We start from the raw sequence: 24097 nt of genomic DNA on the forward strand, positions 1-24097 counted from the left end.
GTTGCGTTGAGAGGACAACGATGCGATGATGATTTAAAGAAGAGAAGAAAATTAAAAAAAATAATTGCCTCTGATGACGATACGTTGCGACAAATTGGGCAAGTCGACCAAAGTTTTGCGTGATTGATGGTGAAACTCGTTACTACGACCTTGCTACAGGTGTTGTTGTTGTTGGGTCGTTGGTTTAAATTATTATAATAATCAAGAGAAAGAGAAAGTATTTTCTTTTTTAAAAAATAGTAAAAGTAAAAGAGGAGAGAGTAAACTTGTCTAGAAAGAAAGAAAAAAAAGGAGGTTGATAAAACAAACAAACAAAAAAAACAATTTAATTACAAGAGTAGGGTAAAAAGAAAGATGATAGATGTGAGACGATTTCTTTTAATCCCCACCCCTCAAACAAAACAACTCGTTCACAATTCACCTTTGCTCTCTCTCTTTCTTTCACTCTCACACGCTCTATACAAATGTGAGACAGGGGTGTCTACAAAAGAATTATCTATCGTGAAGCGCTGTTTACAACTACTCACATTTTGTTTGTTTGTTTGAACCAAACTGACAGTTCATGGGGGGGTTGATTTTCGAATAAAGAAAAAAAGAGAGGAGAGACAGGAATGGAGGATGATTTATGGATGGATGAAAGGATAAATGGATGATTTTGTAAAGACAATTTAAAAAATGATGATGATGATGGATAATATAATATATTTAATATATTTTTTAGATATTTAATAATTTATTAATTTAAGAATTAAATTGGTGAATGATTATATATTTTCAAAAGTAGTATCGATTGGTGGCGCCTGACTTCATATTCTTTGGACTACATTAAATGTATCCATAATATTCTGTGTGTAATTGATGAGTTCCTTTTTAATATCGTCGAATTTCTTGTGTGCGTGTTTCTCACATTCATTGGTCTCGATTGATACTACTCGTTCACACTCTTTGCTTTGTGTGTTGAGACTATTGCCAATTGCCGCCAATCTTTCCTTTGACAATGTCTTTATCTTTAACAATATTTTGTTTATACTATCATTACTTTCCATTTTTTGTTCCATTTCCAATTCCATTTCCATGTCTTGTTCCAATTTTGGTCCTATCATTTTTATCGTTGGTATATTTATATTGTTTGAAAATGGGGATGTTTGTTGTTGTTGTTGTTGAGAAGAGGATGGTGATGGTACATTTGGATTCATTGGTGATGACTTTGAATCTTTTGAATCTTTTGAATCTTTGGATTCTTTGGATTTTCTAACTTTATCAATTTCTTGATCAAGTTGAGAAAAGAGTGAATTTAGTTCACGGTTGAATTCTTCTTTGATTCTGGTGAGTGATTGGTCAATGTTGGCACGTGTGTTTAGGTCTTGCATTATTTTGTATTCATTTTCCTTGATGTCTTTGACCAAGAGTTGTTGGAGATTGTTGACATCCTTTTCCTTTTTCATGTCTTGGATGGCAATGTCGGTGCGGATATTGTATAGGTCACGCTTGATAAATTCGATTTCATTCTCTTCTACAATCTTGTCTTCGACGACATCCAACAACCCAAATCGCAATAGATCGGTTCCCGACTGCGACCGCATCATTGGTAGCGGTCCACCACTAGACATTGACATTGACGGGACTGGTAGTTGAGACGACATGATGCTAGGCGACTCTGGAGGTGAAGAGTAGGGTGAAGATGATGGGATTCTATGACTCTCTGTATCGGTCATTATAAATCCACCCATACGGTATGAATCATCGTACGATGGGTCAGACACTGTATCGTCCATCGAACCTTGGCCTCCACTCATAATCATGGCACCTCCAGCACCCAAATACGACGAGGATGCAGACGACAATGATGATGATGATCCATATACTCCACCATTACCTCTTGATCTAACACGCTTATCCTTATTCATTTCTGGTACGAATGGGAGCATACCATCTTCTCTTTGTTTTCTCTTTCTCGAACAGTTGGAACAGTGTGCACCAAAAGCTTGCTTATTTTTGAATGTTCCACTTGGCCATGTCTTTTCACAGTACTTGCAATAATACGATTCCAATACTTGTGGAGCATCGCCACCAGTGAGATCATTGAATTGAGAGTGTGAATGGGGATGGTTCAAATCATACAAAATAGAGTCCATCATATTCTTGGATTTATCTTGTTGGACAACATATTTAAATGACGACGTAGGAGTAGACTGGAATGGTAGTACCGAAGTCGATATACCACCCGATGGCAACACAGTAGTCGATGTAAACATATTAGTTGGGGTATGTGGTCTCTTGATATTAGGTGCCGACAGTATAGATTGTCCTCCTGCACCACCAAGTGGCGAGTCAAGCGATGAAAAGGATGGAATCGATGACGATGAATGTGATCCAGATGCAACAGCTGCCGATGTTAATTTTAATAAATTACTTGGATTTGGTAATGAAAATGTTGGAACACTTGATTTACTTATAGTTCCAACTTCTTCCATCTTCTTTTTCTATATTTGTTTTTTCAAAAAACAAAAATATTCTAAATATTTCAAAATATTAATTATTTTTAAAAGAGATAATTTTAAGTTTAAAACTTACAATATATATATATTATAAATCGATTAAATTGATTTGATTGAATTGGTTGAAAAAAATGATTACTTTTGAAAAAAAAAAGAATCAATTATTTTTTTGTGTTTTGTTTTCTTTAATTATTTTTAGGGAAATAGTTGAGACAGTAGATTAAATATAAAGTTAGTTTTTTGTTTATTTGGGAACTACAAAATAGTAAGTAAATGACTTTTCAAAATTGTACAATGAAATTTAAAATTAATTAAATAGAGTGGTTGTGATAATGATGATGGATTGAGTGACAGCGGTTTCAGACGAGACAAACAATGTGTGCACAGTTGGCTTGGCAAACTAGCTAGTTATTCATTCGCTATAGCATCATTTACAAATTATGAAATCGAATTGTGGTAATTATTATTATTATTATTATTAAATAAAATTAAATTATTGGTTGTGGTATTTATATGTATATATGTGTGGTATGGGTTGGCAATCTCAAATGGTTGCAACCAACCGTGTTAAAAGTATCATCATATGGATGGATTGATAGTTAGCAAACAAGCAAGCAAGCAAGCTAGCAAACTAGCAAACTTGTAACCGGCCAGCTATCCAGAGCAATCTAGAAGTGGGATTGTTTGTTGTTGTTGGTTCAGTCCAATGCTACACATAGTTGTACGACTATTTTCAAAAATGGAAATTTCATTTATCGCATTTAGATTATAAACCATTTATGTATGTAGGTAAATATGACAAACTGTGGGGGTGACATATCGTTCTTGCCATACCGACCGACTACCAAGGTGTCAGTCATATTTAATATTGTGTTTGAATTGTTTTTTTAACCCTAACCCCCAACAACAATGACTACGACTCGTTGCAATGGAGTGTGTGTGTATATAAATTGTATAATATATCTGATAAGAAATCTTTAAAAATTGAATAAATAACCCTAACCCCCAACATATTTACATTTCCAATTGTGGTTGTGTTTGTCTGTCTTGTCAAAAATAACATTTGGTGTGGGGTATGTGTGGGTATAGTAAATATGGATTAATATTAGATTATTAGATTTGCAATGAGTGTGGAAATGACAATAATATTAATATTAACGATTAATTTTTACATTATATAATTTGCTATGATGATGATGATGTTCGATGTTTGATGATGATGATGACGATGTTGGTGTTGTTGTTGTTGGAGTTGATGAAGTTGATATTTTATAATGGTTCAATTAAATCATTTGATGGTTTCAAATATTGTCAATATTGTCAATAATATTATTCTCTTAAATTATCATAAATTTCCTTTTATAGTGATGGTGGTAGTAGTCAGTTTTTTTTTTGACAAACAACAAGAAAATGAATAAATAAAATAAAATAGTTTTGTTGATTTGTACAATTGTGGCAGTGTCTTTAAAAAGGATTGAATTTAAATTTCAATTTCCCAATAGCACTCCATGTGATTTTAAAAACATCATGATATGTAGTGAGTGATGGTCGTGTCTAGTTAAATACTATAATAATAATAATAATAATAATAATAATACAAATGTGGATGGATGTGTAGTTTGTTAACAATCTATAAAATAATTATTACCTTTTACAGATCTGTATATTATTTAAATAAACTAACTATCTGGATTTCTTTTAAATACAGTTGATGTATTTGGGTTGCTAAAAAATAAATAAATATAATTTTGATTGATTGATTGATATATAAATTATTTAACTAATAAAAACAAAAATAGATTTGAATTGCAATGGAATGGGATAAGTGATGAATGATTAAAGTGATTTGATATTGTTGACAACTGAGTAATTCGAATCGCGCGTAGTAGAGTAGATTAGATTGATGAATGATTGAATACGAAATTGAATATCTAATCATCATCCGTCCGTCTATCCACACATACACATTCATGGTCATGGTTGATAATATAGCAAACCAAACTAAAATACACTCCCACCTCCAACACACACATACACACACATTGTCGATCCCATCTATTTGATTGATTGCTCATCTACCCCCTCCCATTGAATTAAAATGGTTGTATATATGCCATACCATGTGTGGAGGAAAAGAGTGGAATAAATAAAAATTAATAAATATTATACATACACACTTTGTTTGTTTGTTTGGATGTTAAAAGGTGAGGGATGAGGATGTGGGGTGTAAATAAAAAGATAGAGGAGAATTATCTATTATCTAGTATCTATTTGTTTGTTTGTGTTTGTTTGTGTGAATATACAATGAACAGTGATCAATCACAACAATTTAATATAATAATACTAGTAATTACCTGTTACAACCGACCGTGACTGATTGACCAACCAACCAACCAAAACAACCATCAGTTGTTGTGTGTTTGGATATTTCGAAATAAAAATATCAAAAACGATCATCATCTATCCACCCATCCAACCAGTGTTTAGCAGCAGACATCGGTCGGGTGTGTTTGTGGGGGGGAAATCCGAAGAGTAGTCGTAACACTATGAGGATGAGGATGGTGGGGGGTGGGTGTGTTGAAAGGTGTGTTGATGGAAAAAAACGATACTTTTCGAATTGTGGTTGATTGATTGAAAAGTTAGTAACTGTTTGGGGAATAGAATAGAATCAATTGTACTGATTACTATTTTCGATTGAAATGCAATAATTCCATTTGAATTATTGTATCAATATTTTTTAGGGGGGGGGGTATCCCATATTGTATAATTAGATAAATCTTGATCAAAATATGTTTGAATTCCATTGAATGTGTGTACAGTAACGTAAAATTGTTGTTAAAATGGAAAATAGATACATAAATTTAAAAGAAGAATTTAGAATAAGATACCAACAACAACAACAACAACATTTACATTCAACCCAGACAACAAATTTAAAAAATGATTATATAAGAAGATATGCAGATTTATATAACGAGATTTACCGACCACTTAAAGAACAGGATTGCCCATTAGGAGTGGATGCCGAAACACAAAAAAGGGAAATTATAGACCAAGCTAGAAATGCTGTGTACAGATTATATTGTCGCTTTAGAGATGGTACAATATCAAGAGAGGACATGATGGAATGCATACAGTTAATTAGGGGTTCAGCCAATACAACAACTGAACTCGAGTATTTTGAATCAAGACCTCAACCTGGATCAATTGCTGTAAATTCAAAGTATAATGATCCAGAATATATTAGAGATAAATGGATTCCAAAATTAATCAAAAAAAGAGATGAATTAAATCAACAATATCCTGGTATATTTGGTAATTGGTATATTAATATTGATGATCAATAATTAAAGAATAATAATAAATAAATAAATAAATAATTATTTGTTTTTTGTTTGTTTTTTAAAGGGAAGTGATGGAGGATATACATTATATATACCCATCCAACAACCAATTGGTTTTATTATTATTATTATTATAGCTATCTATACTATCTATTTCATTGATTATTGTTCAACATTTGCACTACTAATACTTGTTGTTGTTACCAATTTGTTGTTTGTTGTCAAATCTTCTTTTAAAATGGAGGCAATTGCCATTGCTGTTGCTGCATGTACATGTGCCACCGATTGACTATTATTATTATTATTATTATTATTATTTTCCAATATACTGTTATTATTACAAGAATTATTCTTTAATACATTTTTCATTGCATCTTCTCCGGCTCGATCAACTATACTGCCGCCGACATGTTGCTCATCGCCGACAGCAGTTCCAATCTTTTTGGTGGTGGTAATGATGGTTTTGGTGCTTGTGGTAGTTGTGGTGGTGGTTGTGGTTGACAGGGTCGCTTTTAAACTATTATTGATCATTTCTTGATCTACTTGTGAAGTGGTTGTCGTGGTGGTGGCGGTGGGTGGACGCTGCAACTCCTCGTCTGCAAGATGCAGCTCCTCTTGCGACTTGAACTGCTGCTGTAACTGCTGCTGGAGCTGGAGTTGTTGCTGCGCAATCAGCTGCTCCTTTTTAATGAGCTTTTCGTTCTTGGTGCGCATACCCTCCCAGTCGTCGCGATTCGCCTCAAAGGTCGAGCGCAGTTGGTGTAGCTGTGTGAGCAGTTCCTCGGACGAGGGACGTGCTTCGGGGTCTTGATCCCAGCATCGCACGATGAGATTGGCGAGTGCAGGGGGACAGGTTGGTATAATCTTGGGACGCACCTTGTTTTTCGAGGTGAGAATGATGATTTGGATATCCATCGAGATGGGGTAGTCGTGGAAGGGACGCTGGTACGTGCCCGACAGACACCGTTGCACCAACTCCCACATAATGACACCAAGAGAGTACACGTCTGATTTGGTGTTGAACAGCAGCCCGTCGTAAATCTCGGGTGCCGTGTAGGCCATCGTGCCACGCAGCATGCCCAGTGTCGACACGTTGGTCATGGTCATGGTACGCGTCAACCCAAAGTCGCACAACTTGGCATTCCAATCACTCGCAATTAAAATGTTTAAAGTCTTGAGGTCGCGATGCACCATCGGTGGGTTCATGTTGTGCAGGTAACGCACACCCTCGGCGACCTGGATCGTCCACTTGAACCACTTTTCCCAGTCAAAGTCGAGGTTGGGACTGTTGAGCACCTTGTGCATCGTGCCTTTACCGCAGTACTCGACGACCATTGACAACTGTGACTCTTCGACACACGACCCGTAAAATGAGATGAGGTAGGGCGACTGAATAGTCGACAAAATATCGCACTCTTTTTTAAACGCCTGTATCTGCTCGGTCGTCATATTGGTGCCACGCATTGTCTTGATCGCTACAAACTGGTCGCGGTATTTACCCTTGTACACCTTGCTGTACGTGCCACTACCAATACGCTTAATATACTCGAGTTCCACCGACGGGATCCAATGCACCCAACCACGCAACAACGTCAAGTCGAGCTCAGACTCCTCGTCTGAATCATCACCCTCGTCATCGGTCACATTTTGACCTTGATTAGCCGACGCTACCATATTGGCAAGTGGCGAGCTAATACCAACCGACTTGTGAGGTGAAGCAGGTGACACTTGTAAAAAGATTGGTATCGATTTTCGTTTCCACAAATCTTCACTAGATCTTAGTGATATTGCATCGGTCGATCTTCTCCATTCACTTGGTATAACAATTGGTTCATGACCATTTGTTGCATTGCCTCCATTATTATTTCCATTATTATTTCCAGCCGCCGTTAAAACGCCCGGTAATAAACTCCTAGATGATCTCTTGTTTCCAGTAGTATTTTGATTATTATTATTTTGATTATTATTTTGATTGTTATTAATTTGATTATTATTTTGATTATTGGTCAAGGATGTTGATTGATTAAATACATTGTTGTTGTTATTTGATAAATTATTAAATTGTTGTTGTAATTGTCGATAAATAGTACTTTCTTTGACTAAAAAGAAAGTTTGTGAAGGATCTTCCCAAGAATCTTTAATGTCGATGATTGATTCATCGTCTCCCAACATTCGTTCAATCTTGCTTCCATTGCTTTGAACCGGCAAAACCAAATAGACGGTAATCGATGCCTCTGGAAGAGCTAGTTTCTGTTCGATCGAAATGCCAACGTCTCGTGCCGTAGTCTCCTTGTGCACGGCAATCGTAAAGAATCGACCACCGCCCTCTTGTCCTCCAAACGAGCTCATTTCGCTAAAATAGAATCTCATCAATCTCATAATCTCCTTGTTGGGATCTTGTATCGATAGTCTATTATTCTTGTTGCCACTGCTACTGCTACTACCACCACCACCAACTTTTTTCAAATGGCTACTATTACTAATCGAATTTAATGGACTTGATGGTCTTTGAATTGGTTGAGAATTTATACTAATTGTTGGTGATGGAGAATTATTATTATTATTAAGGTTATTATTATTGTTATTATTATTATTTACATTACTACCAGAAATGGCAGATATTTTCATTGGTTTAGATGATGATGATTGTATTGGTTGTGGTTGTTGTTGTTGTGTAGTAGTTGAAGAAGTTGATGTAGGTGCTACAACAACAACAGGTGGAGCAATTTCCATTGTTGTTTTTAATCCATTACCATTTTGAGGTTGTTGAGGTGGAGGTTGAGATGTTTGAGATTGTTGTTGAGTAGTTGGAATAATATTATTATTACTAGTACTATTACTATTTGCTATACGAATAGGTACAGGAGATGTATTGAGATAGGGTGTTGGTGGAGTACTACTACTACTACTTGATGAACTACCTTGACCAGAATTATTATTATTATTATTATTATTATTATTGGAATGGTGTTGATAAGATGTAGTATTATGGTTATTATTGTACAAGTTGTTTGAACTTGTACTCTGACTATTAGTGATATGATTGATTCCAGTGTGATGACTACTAGTACTACTATTTCCACTATTATTATTATTATTATTATTTAAAATTTCACCAGAGTTTGTTAAAGGTGATAGAGTTGAATCGGCAGAGGTAGATGAAGATGATCCACCCAATGTAGTTGATAAAGCAGCCTGCAATGAAGAGGAGGAAGTAGCCGACGACGACGACGATGACGACGAGTTGTGAGTTGTCGACGAATCGAGTTGTGATTTCTTTGTCACAAGGTTCAAATTGGATGATTTCTTCTTTTTTACAACAAATATCGGGTCAGACTTTGACTTGTCGCGACGCTTGTCTACTATATCCCACACCTTGTCTTCGTTTGAAAGTCTTCTATCTTTCCATCTACCAAAATTTCCTTTGGTTCTCTTGTACAAATAGACTTGAACTCCTGTTGGAACCTTTGTTTTTAATCCATCTGTAATATCTCCGACTATAAATCAAAACAACAAATTTAATCAGTATTTTCCATTCATATCATATCATTCATTATAATTACCAGTATTTGTTGCATCTAATAGAAATGTCCAATACATGTGGTCATCGCTTGCCCAATATATTCGAAATGCTCGTTTTAAATCATTATTTTGTGCTACATCGCTAGCTGATCTTCTTCTTCTAACTTTTGGTGAATCATCCTTACTACCATTACTACTATTACTATTATTATTCATATTATTGTTATTATTATTATTATTATTATTATTATTTTGATTATTTAAATAATGATTGTTTTCATTGCTATTGGTATTTAATGATTGTGTTTGTGTTTGGTCCATTCCATGTTGATGACTAGTACTATTATAGTGATTATTGTTACTTTGATTACTACTATTACTACCGCTGCTGTTGCTACTATCGTCCATATCCAACGAGCGCCTATGTAAATCTTTAAATGATCTAAACATTGACATTTGTAAATATATTTATGTTATAATGTATTATATATGTATTAATCAAAATATGATGATGATGATAATGATGATAATGATTGATTGATGATGTGACTGCTCTCTATCTATCTATTTATATATATATATATATATTAATTATGATTGTATAATAATGAGATGAACTGTGTAATCTTATCTTCTACCCATACAACAAATACAAATACAAACAAACAAACAATTATGACTACTGTTAACAGTCAAGTCAGCTGACTGAGCTGAGCTGAGCTGTCGTGTGTGAAATGTGGGGGATGGAGAGAGACCACCACCACCAACACAATGAAAATATATTAATATTAGGAAAACTTTATAAGTTTGTGGTGAGTGAGTGAGTTAGTGAGTTATGTGGCAGTGATCACTGGGTTGGGAGGGGTGAGCAGGAGAAAGAAAGAATAAAGAGAGGTCTAGTAGTATATATATATATCTCTCTCTCTCTCTATTTATCTTCAATCGATCAATCTGCTATGTCCCGCCACCTGCTGCCGACCGACAAATTTGTCCAGCTAAACTTTGTTGTTGGGTGTTGCTGCTGCCTTTCTTTGAATGTTTTTTTTTTTGATTGATTGATTGATTGGTCAACAATTAGATATCTATCCTCTAATAATATTACTATTATTATTATTATTATTTCCAACTACTGATATTGATATTGATATTGGTTGTGGATAGTTGAGAAGAAGAGGAAAATCCAACAACATTGATTGATACCACTGCTTATTATTATTTTTGTTGCTACTAATATTAATATTGTCTATGTCTGTCTGTCTGTCTGTCTATCTATCACATGATCATAATGTATTATTATTATTATTATTATGTTGATGTAATATTATTATTATTATTATTATTATTTAGTAGTAAGTACGACTAAATTTTAATTAATTATTACTACTATTATTATTGTTTCTTTAACCAACAATCATTAATCAATCAATCAATAAATCAATCAATAAATCAGACAACAGCCAATTAAATGAATGATAATATCTTGTCTAATGTTGTTGTTGTTGTTGTTGTTGGTTGCTGCTGCTGCTGCTGTTGCTATTGAGTTCTCTCTTCACTCCTCTCTCTCCTCTTCCTCCTCTAAACACAAACAACAACAACAACTGCTGCTGCATATATTTATAAATTTAAACATGTTTGAATATATATATATATATCTTTCAGTTATTACTAACTAAAATATCAGTGTGCGTGCGATATTTATTACAGCGATGGTGTGGTGGGTGGGTGTGGTTTAGGGTTAGGGGTTAGGGGGTGTGGCATGGCATGATTTTATAAAACAACATAACATCAAAGAAGATGTGATAGATCATGAATGGACAACAAATAGAAGGAGGATTGTAAAAGAGGTAGTAGTAGTTGTACAGGTCACCAATGTGGTAATATTATCAAAGGAGGTTTGTGGTTGATTTGTATTTGGTTGGTCGATTGTTGTTCTTGTTGTTGTTGTTGTTGTTTGTTGAATGTGTCGGATTATGAGATAGATAAATATGCGTGGTAGGGTAGGGTAGGGTAGGTACGTATAACATCAATCTATAGATACTACTACTACTACTGTGTATTGTATGTGTATGTGTTTTGTATTCATTCATTTCATTCATCTAATCTTGTATCATCAAATAATCATCCTTGTATGTGGAACATATTGTCATGATTGTTGTTGTAGGATGTTCATCATCATTATCATCATTACCTGTGATCACCTGAGTTCTTTGTTAACTTACCTCTGTTGATGTCGTAGTTATGTTGTTTGCTGTCTGTCAACCCAAACACTCTTTTGTCTCTTATGAACCGATGGCCTGTGTGTTAACTGGTTCTTCCTTTCTTATTACTCTCTCTCTCTCTCTCTCTCTTTTATTCTTATAGTAGTAGTTGTTGTTGTTGTTGTTGTTGTTGGTGTTATTGTTGAATGAGAGATCTGTCTGTCTGTCTATCCGCTGCAATGAATGATAATTATCTTGCTGCAACTGTACTGTCTCTCTTTCTTCTTTGAAAAAGTTTTTTTTTTTTGCTGCTTTTGCTGTTTGGCTTGCTTGGGGACAATCCCTCTCTTTTCTCTATCAAAAAACTATACAAATATGAATAGTAGTAGTACTTATAGTATACTTCTTCTTGTTCTTGTACGACTATAACTAACTAACTATACTAATATAAACTTATTATTATTATTAGACAGAAATATTGATATTATATTATTTTGTAGTTGGGGGGGTTGTTGTTTGTCTGATTGTTTAAAAAAAAACAAAAAAACCGCAACAGGGGTGGTTTTTAGTTTGGTTGCTTCGGAGTGTGCAGCTGTTTGTTTGGTTGTTGTTTTGTTGGTGATCTCAATGATGAATGACAATAACACAATAAATAATAATAATAATAAATAATGTTATTATACCGCCTTGTTGTTGTTGTTGTTTGTTATTCTAGATTTCTTTTTCGTTGGAAATATATGATATGATTATTGATGATCTATCAACAACCAAAGTGATTGGATTCTTCTTGACTCAAACTAAACCTCCACCATCTTAAGCTCTTGGGAGAGAAAGACAAAGTTATACCCAAGCAACTCCGTACGGACACCTACTAGTGGTGGTGGCTGGTTAGGGTAGGGTTAGGTTAGGCTAACCTTATCTTTGCGACAAAAGTAATAATAAAACAATATATTAAGCCTTTTCTGACCCAGCCATCTCCCCCAGAGCCCACCAAACAAAGCAACTAGTTGTAAGGTGCACCCGTCGCGACGGCTCTTCTTTGATTTTTTAGCCTTTTTAATCTTTGAATTTTGGAATGATCATTTTCAATTAAAAAAAACCATTCAATTGAAGGCTGGATGTTGTTTTATGTTATGTTTCGGTCGACTGTTGGGAACTGGCCTACCAAACCCAACGTTTCACCCATCCAACAGACACATACACCTTCTTCAAAGTGACATAGTGCAAAGTGATGAATCACCGGAATTGAATTGACATACAACATAGAATAGTCTATCGATTATTATTATTTACAAAAAAGAATAATAATATTTATTTATTTATTTATAAACAGAGATTTATTTACATTATTTAAAGCGGAGAATTTGGATATTTATAATTACTGCTACTATTGTCACCACCTCTTGGAGTTGAAGGTGGAGATTGAGGAGGTGATGTAGATGCAAGATAACTCGATGTTGATCGAATGGTTGAAAAAGTTGACGAGTTTGGTGAATGGTCATAGGGTTGTTTGGATGAGGAATCTTTTTGTTGATCCTTTGGATTATTATTATTATTATTTGTAACGAATCTAGGTGATGACATTGGACTATTATCAACGGAATGATAGAGACTGTTGAATTGAGAGATGGGAGTGAATCGATTGGAAGATAGTGTAAACTCGAGTTTGGGTACACCTTCTTTGGGAGGTGACGACATGATTGCTGGAGACGATGTGTTTGCTTGATCACCCTTTTTAAGTTTTGGTGGTGGTGTTGACATATTATTATTCGTATTGTTCTGTTGTTGTTGTTGTTGTAGTTTCTTTTCTTTTTTGGCAGCTGATTTCTCTCTTTCCTTTTCCTTTTCTTTTTCTTTTTTAATTGATGATTTGGATGGTGTGTTTGTACTTGTACTAGTTTGTTGTTGTTGCTGATGCTGATTAAATGATTCGGCAAGATCAACATTACTATTTGAATGAGTTAGCATACGCTCGCGACTTTGACGTTTGGATATCTTGCGGAGATGACGTTTCTCGATGGCGACCGATCGGTCATACAACTCTTTTTCGGTGAGTGTCGGGCTGCTCAGAACCATGTCTTGGATGAATGGCACGGGTTCAAAGCAGTACTGTGTGCCGCGGTACGAGAGGAACCGGTTGATCGAGTTTGCTTCCATACGCTTCTTGACAAAATTGAGGAGTTTGCCAGACGGCCCGATATACGTGGGGTTCCCCTCATCCATAAATGTGAGGTCCATGAGGTAGAGCCCGACAAAGGGGAGACATGGCCCGACCACATCTGACAATACCAGACGGTACAATTTAAAGTTACCCTCCATATTGACAAACCGCTCCATTTCTTCAAACTGTTCGCGACGACGTGATGACAGCGACCCCCACGTGCCCTTTAGTCGTCCGACACTACTGCTGCTGAGTCCCGACACGACCATCATGAGTCCGTTATAATTATTCATCTCAAAGCAGTGGCGCGCGACGTCGAGGAAGAACTTGAGACGCTTGAGACGCTGCTTGGACGACCGTTCCTGCACAATCTCGCTCGCAACCCATTGACTGCCATTATTAAACACTTGAATCATGTTGATGATGTTGGGACACGTCTCTATGTTGCCGACATGTTGTGACGACCATTTCTTTGAGAGCAACTCTTTGGCAGAGATACGTGCGAGTAACGACTGATCGATGAGTGCCATTTGACGGGCCACTTCAATCGTCGACAAGTCGAGTAAACTGATAGACGTGCCATCCATTGGTTTAAGGGGAAGGATGGGTTTAGGAGCGTTCTGGGCGAGCTTTAACAACTCTTCCAAATCATCACGATTCTTTTTCTTGGTCTCGTTGAATATTGCAATGAGTCGTTTGGCACTTGTCTCCTTTTCAAAGAGTAAAGTGTTTGATAGAAAACTATTAAAGTTTTTGAGGAGTTTGGGGTGTACTTCGAAATCATTGAGATGGTGTTTGATCCAGTACCCGAGCAGTTCAATCACACGTTCTTGTATACGCGGCTTGACAATCTTTCGGAACTGGTCCAACTCGCCGTCATTTCCATTGACGGGCGGCTCGACATGATATCGCACACACAATAACTGGAACAGCTCGGTAGGCTCGATAAACGACGTGTACGTCGCAAAGAATGCGCGCGTGAATCCCGGCTCGTTGTACGTGATATAACACAGATGCTCGATCAGCTTGGGGACGGTCGCCGCCTTGATGATCGGGGTCGCCGGGTTCACCAACCCATCAATCACAGACGATTGTGACTCTGGCACATAGTATATTATATTATCTTCATGATCCGGCTCGTCAAATCCAAATATCGACCCTAACCTTCCACTTCTAGTCCCAGTTATATTAATCGTCGAACTTGCTATCATCAGTCCATTATTTCCATGATTGTCTTGCGTACTGCTGCTTTGATCATTTGTAGAGTCTGTTGATTTACTTCTTAGTTTAATGTTTTGTTGAATACTATTGATGAGGATGAGTTTGGAGACCATTTGGTGCCAGAGGGAAAGACGTTTACGTGAGCGGAACCAACGCTGAATTTTGGTGGCTGCTTTGATGAGCAGGATCGACGTGTTGGTCATTTGGATGTTTTTGTGCTGGCGGTGTTCCTCGAGCACGGCAAAGACGACGCAGCGGAACCGGTACTGCTTTTTAAAGGCGCGGTAGTGGCGCTGGATGACACGCGCAGACACGTCGCGTTTGTTGGACATCTCCCCGTGCAGGTGTTTCATGAGTGCTTGCATGTCGAGTTGTAAGAGACGCGCGTGTAATGGGTTGCCCGTGAGGTTGATCGAGTCGAGTGCGCGAATCCCCGATATCTCACACGGCACACTCAACAACTTGTTGTGGTGGAGCAAGAGGTGATTCAAGCTGACGAGATACTTGATCTCGGTGGGAATCGATTCTATCTGATTATACTGTAAATAGAGTTTGCGCAAATTGACGAGTGATTTGATCGAAGGGGGTAATGTCTCCAATCGATTATTGCTGAAACTGAGCTCGGTCAAACTCGTCACCCTGCACAGACTCTCGGGAAACACCGAGAATGAGTTGTCCCACAACGACAGCGTCGTCAAACTCTGCAGACTTGAGAATGTCCCCGGCAGCGTGGACAACGTATTCGAGCGTAGATTCAGGTTGGACAGCGCACCCAACCTGCCAAATGTCTCGGGCAACGTATGTAACCGATTGCCAAACAACGACAAGTTTGTCAAAGATGCCATATTCACAACATCGCCATACAAATATTCTATTTGGTTTTGTCCGGCATTAAGTGTACGCAGATTGGCCAGTGCACCCAGACACCCGGGAAGCGCAATCAACTCGTTGTTCTCGAGTGACAGTGTCTTGAGACTCGTCAGCATACCCATGTCACTTGGTACCTCCTTGAGTGCATTCCGCGCCAACGACAAGTCACGTATCTTTTTCAACTCGAAAAACACCTTTCCTATACGACTGATGCTGTTTCCATCGACGTGTAACTCTTCCAGCTCGGACAGCAGTCCCACCTCGTCGGCGATGCTCACCAACTTGTTATTACTCATCCACAGTATCTTTAGAGACCGCATCTTGTATATATCTGGCGGTATCTCTTTTATCAGATTGTCATTGAGATTCAATTTAACTATATAATTAAAGTTTGTACAAACGACGATTGGAAGACTCTTCAAATTAGTCTCTTTCAAATTAACATCTTTTGAATGATTCTTTTGTGCTTCTTCCAATAATTTCGATGCTCTTGATCCCTAAAACAAGCAATATAAATGTCAATATATATATCTATCTTTCATATCTATGTCCTATTATCTATCTTTCATATCTACCATTTTTTTGTGTTATACCAATGGATTGTTGTAATATATCTATTCTTTTCAAATATCAATCACACAATAACATATGTATTCTATATTCTATATTCTATATATATATATATTCCAATTTCTCTTCTTTACTATACTAGAAATGACAATATCAATATTGGAGGTTAGTGAATGAATTAAAAAAGAGTAGTAGAATTAATGGATGGTGATGATGATGAATGGTTGGTTTGTGTGATGATGATTTATCATTATTTATACCATGGTCATTAATACTAGTGGTCTAGTCTAATGAGGAGAGGGATGGAGTGTGATAATTGTGATATCCCAAGAAAGAATAGTAGTAGTGAGTGTGTGAGTGTGAGTGGTTAGGTCAATTGGATTGATCTTGATGGATCGAATCAATGCGTGTGTGTGTTATGTGTGTATGTGGAACATATCGTTATAATTGTTGTTGTTATTGTTTATTGTTGTGTTGGAGTGATGAACGAATAGTACTACTACTCTCCTGCTGATTTGATTTGATTTGATTGATTGCTAATACTACACAAGGACAGAGGTAGGTATACATACATCTTTGGTTGATTTACTCTAACTGCTAATTTAGTGATGATGGATAATATAGATACAGATACAGATATAAGCTACTACTACTACTACAAAAATAGATATTAATAAATACAAACAACAACGCAATAAAATAATTTAAAAAAAACTAGTAAAAGAGAAAAACGTGTGGAGGTGGCTCTCGAAAGAAGAAGATTTCGTGTTGAGTCTAACGGACAAATCAAAATCTCGAGCTTTTGAAAATCGGGTGCCTTCTTAAAAGAATCTCTCTCATCTTTTTCATTTAAAGTTGTCCTCTCCCCACTCTTCATTCACAAATAGTAGCAGAGTAGTTAGTCGTAGTAGTAGTAGTAGCTTTCTTTCTTTGAACTACTCTTGATGATGTATCGGTAAATAACAACAACTTCAAGTATGCATTGGCGATGTATATAACCCATGGCAATTTGACGTCGATGATCACATGTGATATGATGTGATCGAATACTTTTTATTTCTTTTGGATCATGTTAATATAATATAATAGTATAACAATATTATAGTTGCTTGACATGGTGGTATATATCAATGGGAAAATGGATGCTATACAAGAAATATCAAACAAATAATTATATGGTTGACCTTCTTTCTATCCGTAAGCATTGATACATGTACAAAGTGGAGGAGAGGAGTGGTCGTTTAAATAATGATCAATAGTAACCGAATGGGGGTGAGGGTTAGGTTTCTCATTCATTCATGATGATGTTGATCAACCATGAGAGGAGATGTATGTATGTATGGATGGATATGAACCATGCATGGATTGATATTATTGGATGGGAGGAATAAGAGATAATTTAAAAGGAACGGGGGTGTTGTGCCGATCATCATCATCCTTATATATATATATATATATATTAATATATTCTGCTTCCTATAATATATTATATTTGAAAAAATATACATAACATTATGATTAACACAATAGTGATTAAAACAACGTCATCATCAAATCATATTTATTTAATTTAGATTCTTTTCTCTTCTCTCTCTCTCTCTCTCTCAAAAATTAAAATTTATATACAAATTTAGAATCATGAAGATTGTACAATTGGTTCTTTCAATTCTTCTATTATCATTGATTGTAATGATCAATGTCAATGGACAAGTAACAGAGTTACTAGTAGATGTATCTAATGGATCTTTACAAAATTTCCATTCAACCAATTTTCCTCAAGATACTCCAATGTATGATTAAATATAAATTCTAGACTTGTTGTTATTGGCAACCAAAAGATATTAATCTATTCTACTTGTTTAGGCAACAGGATGCATTTTCAATTATTGCACAAAATGGTAAAGGAATTGAAATCAGTCTAAGTGATATTTCATTGGGAAAGGATTGTTCAAAGAATAATATATCAATCCTCGATCAAAACCGTAAACTATTGGAAAAGATTTGTTGTTCTACCAAAAAGAGTTTCAAGAGACGATACGGTAAGCTTAGTTCTTTAAATGTTGTTATTAATGGTCCAGGTGGAAAGTTTATTGGTACTGCCAAACAGGTTTAAGTATTATTATTATTAAATAAATAATAACTTCCCCGGGGGAAGTAACAACTATTATTTTAATTATCAATTATAATTATTGAATAAATAATCAATGTGAATGATAAATGATCATTCAATATAAACTTGGGAAATTGGGAAATAATTAATGAACTAATTAAATATTAATTATCGCCACTTTGCTGTTGTCTCCTCATTTGTGGATGTGGATTGTGTTGCATTGATTGAAATCACACATATGCATAACATCATACCAACTACCAACATTAATTAATTTGGTCTTGATTGTTGTTGTTGTTGTAGTTGTTGTTGTTGATGTTGTAATTGTTGTTGATATTGAACTATATTTTGGTGAAGAGTAATCATTTGATCGAGGATTGGTTGAGTATGGAATTCAAATGCTTCTGGAAATCGGTGATATGATACTAAATGTTCTTTTCGTACTCTGTCTGTCCAAAACTTTTGTTTACAATCATTTACAATACAGTCAAACTAATTAATTAAATAGATGTACGTTAGTAAATAATAATTATATAAGTTATTATTAATATACTAACCAATTGATGTTTAAGAGCAAGTTGAGCAAACATTTTATCGTGAACTTCCAACAAATGACATTCCAACCATTTATAAGAGGGTAGTGATTTAGAACACACTGAACATTCGTAACAATGAACACTATAGTAATGATTCTCATAAGCGGTCATCGATGTAAATGCAGGTAGATTCATACATTGTGTATGATTACATTTTATATTTTGTTGAGTCGAGGTAGTTGAAGTTGATTTTGATGATGATGCTGATGATGAAGGTGTATCTTTAATATAATTCAATTGTTGAATTTGAAATTGGTTAAAGTATAATGAATATTTATCGGGTGGTGGCATAAACCAACCTAATAACTCTAATAGTTGGTGTTCAGTAGCTTCACTACTAGTAGTAGGGTCAACAACAGTCATATAACAAGGTTGTTTTCTTTCATGACTATAATACTGATCATTACAAACTACATCATCATACCCATTATAGAATGATGAGTCTATTTGATGATTATGGTGTATTCTCTTGATTTCAACATTATCATCATCTTGCATTTGTTGTTCGTCTACACCCATCATTTGTTGTTGTTGTTGTTGTTGTTGTTGTTGTTGTAGAAGTTTCTTTTGTTTATTTTGTTGTAATGCTGCTATTCTCATTCTTCTTTTTCTTTTTCTTATCCATCTATAAATTATTATTTATTACATCATTATTCCAAAAGATGAATGAATGATCATTGAGGGGATGTTGTTTAGTGACTTCATCAAGTTTATTCAAAAAAAAAATTAATTATTAATAACAAACTAAAAGAGAGAGATAATTAATTATCGAATGATTAAAAGTTAGTAATATACATATATATATAGATAGATAGATAGATAGATAGATAGATAGATAGATAGATATATAGATAGATAGATAGATAGATAGTACATTTTAATTCAAAAATGGATTATACAACAACTAGAAGATTGAAACAGATTCAGTATGTTTGTTTGTGATTAAAGTAAAAGAAATATATATATTAACTATTCTATTCTCTCTAGAGGACACTTTACAACACCTCAATCAGGTAGAGTATTACCACAATTTCAAGTTGTAAATAGAACTAATGTAAATCTAATGTCAATGTGGCAACAGATGACTACTGGTACTAAAATAGGAGCCACGTTTATTCCACCATTGACTGTATACTATCTACTAAGACTATTAAGGAGAAAGGGTGGTATTGTCATTCCACATCAAGACATTGATATCATATTTAGAGAGATTAGTGGTAAACAAACAATTGATAATGTAATAAGATTAGGTAGCAAAGTAAGTAAAATAATGAAGATTCATAGTTAACTATTACATTGACACTGATGATTGTTTGTTTGTTTTGTTTGTTTGGTTTAGATAATAGGATTAATAGGATTATATGAAATGTCAAATAGAATGCAGACCTATTTAGGTGTAAAATTGACGTTTAGTAGATCCTATCAATTGTTGATGACGATATCATCGATCTTAGAGACGATCCTATTGTTTGTAAAAGTATCTAAAGGTTGGGGAATGGTGTTTTTAATAGTTAGTGCCATTTATAGTTTGATCAATGGAAGAATGTTGTATCTAACACTTGTACATAATAAGAAATTAGAGAGTATCCTATCAACTACAAATAGATGTGTTAGAGGAGAGTATGTAAAAACTTGGAAATAATTGTACATTATTAGTATATTAATATATGATTTGGTTGTTTTTATTTTGTAGTTCACTTAGAAATACACAAGGAGTATCAATGAGTATACCAGGATTAGGGTTATGGGGAAGTGTAGTATCAATAACACTTTGGATTTGGTTAAAAGAGGCAAAGAGATTGGTCAAGAGTACCGGTGGCATATTATCAATGACATCGTTTATGTTGTCTGCGTTGGCAGCCACTCGAGTTGGATTGCGAGCTGCACTCACTTCATTCCCGGGGTTGACACCATACGAGGGAAGTGCAGCCGTACTAGTTGCTATCATGTTGGGGTCACTCCCGCTTATTCCATCTTGGTCTCGTTCAGAATGGTCTCGTACACTACTCACTGGTTACCTATCAATCATCTCCTCCATGTCTGTTAATACTTATTTTTCATGGAAGAGACCAACTGCAATGTTATAAACACTAATCAACCACCAAAACAACAACAAACAAACAAATCGATCACAAAGAGGCATAATAATCAAATCAAATCAAAACACCTGAAGAAGAAGAAGAAGTAACAACAAACAGAAGAATATTATTATTTTTATATTTATTTACTATAAAGATTGAATGTCGGTGTGATATGATATCATCACCATCATTTTCCTATCTTTTTAAAAAAAATAGTATTTATTTATTTATTTATTTATTTTATTCTTGGATACCATCCGAACTCCGATCCTTGGTCCTTGACCTTCCACCCAACAATGACGCAAGATATTTTTTATAAACCTCACCCCGAAATTGAAAACATGGATTTTTGATAAAATTTAACTCATGAATCCCAGAGATGCTCAAAATTTTCATTCTTCAAACCAAAATATAACACCTCTTTATCTTTCATCATCTTTATCTTTCTTCCTCTTTCTCTTTCATTCATTCATTCATTTTTACTAGTAATAGAATAGAGAGAGAGATAATATTGTTGTTTTATTACATTTATAATTTGTACAAATACACTTAACTTTAAAGTCTATTATATTTATTTATTTATTTAAAATCAAATCAAAAGTTAAGAGAGAGAGATATGATACCAAATAAAGAGATTACATTTGAAATTTGTAAACAATTACCAAAAGCAGAATTACATAGACATTTGGATGGATCGATTAGACTGACAACATTGCTAGAATTGGCAGTCGAAGAAAAGATCGAGTTGCCAACCTATGACTTGGAGGAGCTCAGTACCTATATCCTCAAGGACAAGAATTGTAATGGTCTACCTCACTTTCTTGAAGCTTTTCAATATACTCTTAAAGTAATGCAAACTGCTCGTATGTTAATCAAATCAAATCAAAATCAAATCAAAGAGTACTTAAACTTTTTCTTTTTCTTTTTAGATTCAATTACAAGAATATTTTATGAAATGTGTGAAGATGCAATCAATGATGGAGTAACATATTTGGAAGTTAGATTCTCACCTGTACTACATACTGAAAAGGGATTGAGTTTGTCGGCTGTTATGGAGGCAGTTTGTGAAGGGTTGGCATTGGCAGAGATGAAGTTACCAATGAAAGCTAGTATTATTGTATGTGGTTTACGTCATCTTTCACCAAGTGTAACCAAAGATTTAGCTGAAGTTGCATGGAGATACAGATCAAAGGGAGTTAGAGGATTTGATTTGGCTGGACCAGAAGATGGATTCGGTAGCAAGTATCACAAGGAAGCATTCCAAGTGATTCGTAGCAAGTGTATCAATGTAACATTACATTCTGGAGAGGATAGTAATTGGGAGAGTGTTGCGGACTCGATTCACGAATGTGGTGCTAATCGTATTGGCCATGGTATCGCTATCCAACAGAATCCACAATTACTCGATTACATGATTAATCGTGGAATACCCATTGAATGTTGTTTAACCTCTAATCTTCAAATCAAGGGTATCAAGAGTATTGCCGATCACCCCATCAGACGATACTTTGACAAGGGTGCCGTCGTCACACTCTGTTGCGACAATACAACGATGAGCAACATCACCCTGTCTGGCGAGTTCAAGTTGGCAATTGACACTTTCAACTTTTCAGTCGAAGAGGTGATTCGTTTGATCGACCACTCCTTTGCATCAACCTTTTTGGACGCACCCATGAAGGATCGTCTTCGTATCGAGTCGGTCAAGCGTGCCATTGAAATTTTCCGCGACGCTGGCTATGATCTCGAGCCACTCTATCAAAACGCCCCATACTACTTGGAGCGTGGTATCAACGTGACTTTACCCGTCTACAAGTTCACACCCATCCCAACCATGTCACTTGACATTATCTCTAATCTTCCCAAAGCCGACCTCCACTGCCGTCTTGACGGGTCCGTCTCGATCGGTCTCATGTGGGATGAAATGGTCGCGAACGACTACAAACTATTAAAAGCAGTGCAAGCTAGATTCAATCTTAAATTGGCCGATATCAATGAATTTAGATCTGTCATACAGTGTCCATCAGGTCATACTGTCGAGACGATTCAACGTGCCAAAAAGATTATGAATATGCTTTTACAAACGGCCGAGCAGTTGCAACGTGGTTTTGACGATGTCATGACCCGTGCTCTCCAAGACAAGGTGTCGTATATCGAAGTACATTTCCGTCCAGCCTCTCATACATTTGGCGGTCTGTCTCTACAGGACGCATTCCAAGTGTTGGTCGACCGTCGTGTCCACTGGCAAGACAAGGGACTGACGATTGCATTCATCCTCTTTGTATCACCATCACGCGATGACCCAGTCTCATTCTTTGAGATTGCTCAAATGGCAGTAGCCAACCGTCAAAAGTCTGTCGTTGGATTTGGTATCTTTGGCACGGACGTCATTCCACCCTCCGAGATGAAATACTTTAGAAAGACATTTGACTTTTTAAAATCACAAAACTTTAACGTTGTCCAATTTGCCGGGCACTCTGGTATAGAGTCTATGGTATCGACCATCAACGATGCTGGTGCTAGTCGTCTATCTGGTGCATTCCAGGTAAACCATTTCCCAGAGATGATGAATTATCTCGCCAACTATCGTATCCCAGTCGAGTTGAGTTTGTCAGAGTACCTCAAAATTTTCACAAGCGAGTTTTCCTTTACAAGCCCCGTCAGACATATGACCGACAACAATGTACCAGTCGTCATCTGCAGTCTCCGTTCTTCACTCTACACATTTACAAGAAACGAAATGCTCTTTGAGATTGCCAAAAACTCACAGTTTAATCTCCTCCATGTTTTACGTCTTCTCAGAAATGCCTTTTCCTACAATTTCCAAGACTTTAACACAAAGAAACAATTAAAGAAGCAATTCGATGATATTTCCACAACATACCTTGAAACTCTTGGTATTAAAAATCCTCAAATTTATTAATTCAAA

The 24097-nt window shown here is 35.7% G+C and overlaps 9 protein-coding genes across 9 annotated transcripts; 5 read left to right on the plus strand and 4 right to left on the minus strand.

The window, feature by feature from the left end:
- Window positions 1–201: 201 nt before the first annotated feature.
- DFA_06782 (uncharacterized protein) lies at window positions 202–2474 on the minus strand (the record flags this gene model as incomplete). Its single annotated transcript, XM_004366099.1, has 3 exons — window positions 202–224; window positions 422–481; window positions 908–2474. The coding sequence occupies 3 exons, from the start codon at window positions 2472–2474 to the stop codon at window positions 202–204; spliced, it is 1650 nt and encodes a 549-aa protein (XP_004366156.1).
- A 2864-nt stretch (window positions 2475–5338) lies between these two features.
- DFA_06783 (uncharacterized protein) lies at window positions 5339–5845 on the plus strand (the record flags this gene model as incomplete). The annotated part of the gene is made up of 1 exon (XM_004366100.1): window positions 5339–5845. One exon carries the CDS (start codon window positions 5339–5341, stop codon window positions 5843–5845), a length of 507 nt encoding a protein of 168 aa, XP_004366157.1.
- A 159-nt stretch (window positions 5846–6004) lies between these two features.
- phg2 (protein serine/threonine kinase) lies at window positions 6005–9820 on the minus strand (the record flags this gene model as incomplete). Its single annotated transcript, XM_004366101.1, has 4 exons — window positions 6005–6351; window positions 6386–6523; window positions 7342–9339; window positions 9406–9820. The coding sequence occupies 4 exons, from the start codon at window positions 9818–9820 to the stop codon at window positions 6005–6007; spliced, it is 2898 nt and encodes a 965-aa protein (XP_004366158.1).
- Window positions 9821–10609: 789 nt separating this feature from the next.
- On the plus strand, window positions 10610–12379 carry DFA_06785 (uncharacterized protein; the record flags this gene model as incomplete). The annotated part of the gene is made up of 2 exons (XM_004366102.1): window positions 10610–10651; window positions 12278–12379. The coding sequence occupies 2 exons, from the start codon at window positions 10610–10612 to the stop codon at window positions 12377–12379; spliced, it is 144 nt and encodes a 47-aa protein (XP_004366159.1).
- A 533-nt stretch (window positions 12380–12912) lies between these two features.
- DFA_06786 (uncharacterized protein) lies at window positions 12913–16392 on the minus strand (the record flags this gene model as incomplete). The annotated part of the gene is made up of 5 exons (XM_004366103.1): window positions 12913–13510; window positions 13722–13776; window positions 13875–14495; window positions 15933–16311; window positions 16390–16392. The coding sequence occupies 5 exons, from the start codon at window positions 16390–16392 to the stop codon at window positions 12913–12915; spliced, it is 1656 nt and encodes a 551-aa protein (XP_004366160.1).
- A 1630-nt stretch (window positions 16393–18022) lies between these two features.
- Window positions 18023–18497, plus strand: DFA_06787 (uncharacterized protein; the record flags this gene model as incomplete). Its single annotated transcript, XM_004366104.1, has 2 exons — window positions 18023–18174; window positions 18248–18497. The coding sequence occupies 2 exons, from the start codon at window positions 18023–18025 to the stop codon at window positions 18495–18497; spliced, it is 402 nt and encodes a 133-aa protein (XP_004366161.1).
- Window positions 18498–18764: 267 nt separating this feature from the next.
- On the minus strand, window positions 18765–19690 carry DFA_06788 (uncharacterized protein; the record flags this gene model as incomplete). The annotated part of the gene is made up of 2 exons (XM_004366105.1): window positions 18765–18986; window positions 19052–19690. The coding sequence occupies 2 exons, from the start codon at window positions 19688–19690 to the stop codon at window positions 18765–18767; spliced, it is 861 nt and encodes a 286-aa protein (XP_004366162.1).
- A 288-nt stretch (window positions 19691–19978) lies between these two features.
- Window positions 19979–21177, plus strand: DFA_06789 (uncharacterized protein; the record flags this gene model as incomplete). The annotated part of the gene is made up of 4 exons (XM_004366106.1): window positions 19979–20016; window positions 20078–20348; window positions 20430–20710; window positions 20784–21177. The coding sequence occupies 4 exons, from the start codon at window positions 19979–19981 to the stop codon at window positions 21175–21177; spliced, it is 984 nt and encodes a 327-aa protein (XP_004366163.1).
- A 610-nt stretch (window positions 21178–21787) lies between these two features.
- ada (adenosine deaminase) lies at window positions 21788–24091 on the plus strand (the record flags this gene model as incomplete). The annotated part of the gene is made up of 1 exon (XM_004366107.1): window positions 21788–24091. One exon carries the CDS (start codon window positions 21788–21790, stop codon window positions 24089–24091), a length of 2304 nt encoding a protein of 767 aa, XP_004366164.1.
- Window positions 24092–24097: the final 6 nt, after the last annotated feature.

The sequence above is a fragment of the Cavenderia fasciculata genome, assembly GCF_000203815.1.
Source record: "Cavenderia fasciculata unplaced genomic scaffold Scf_EJPB12P01AWP9W-5, whole genome shotgun sequence".
Lineage (NCBI taxonomy): Eukaryota > Evosea > Eumycetozoa > Acytosteliales > Cavenderiaceae > Cavenderia > Cavenderia fasciculata.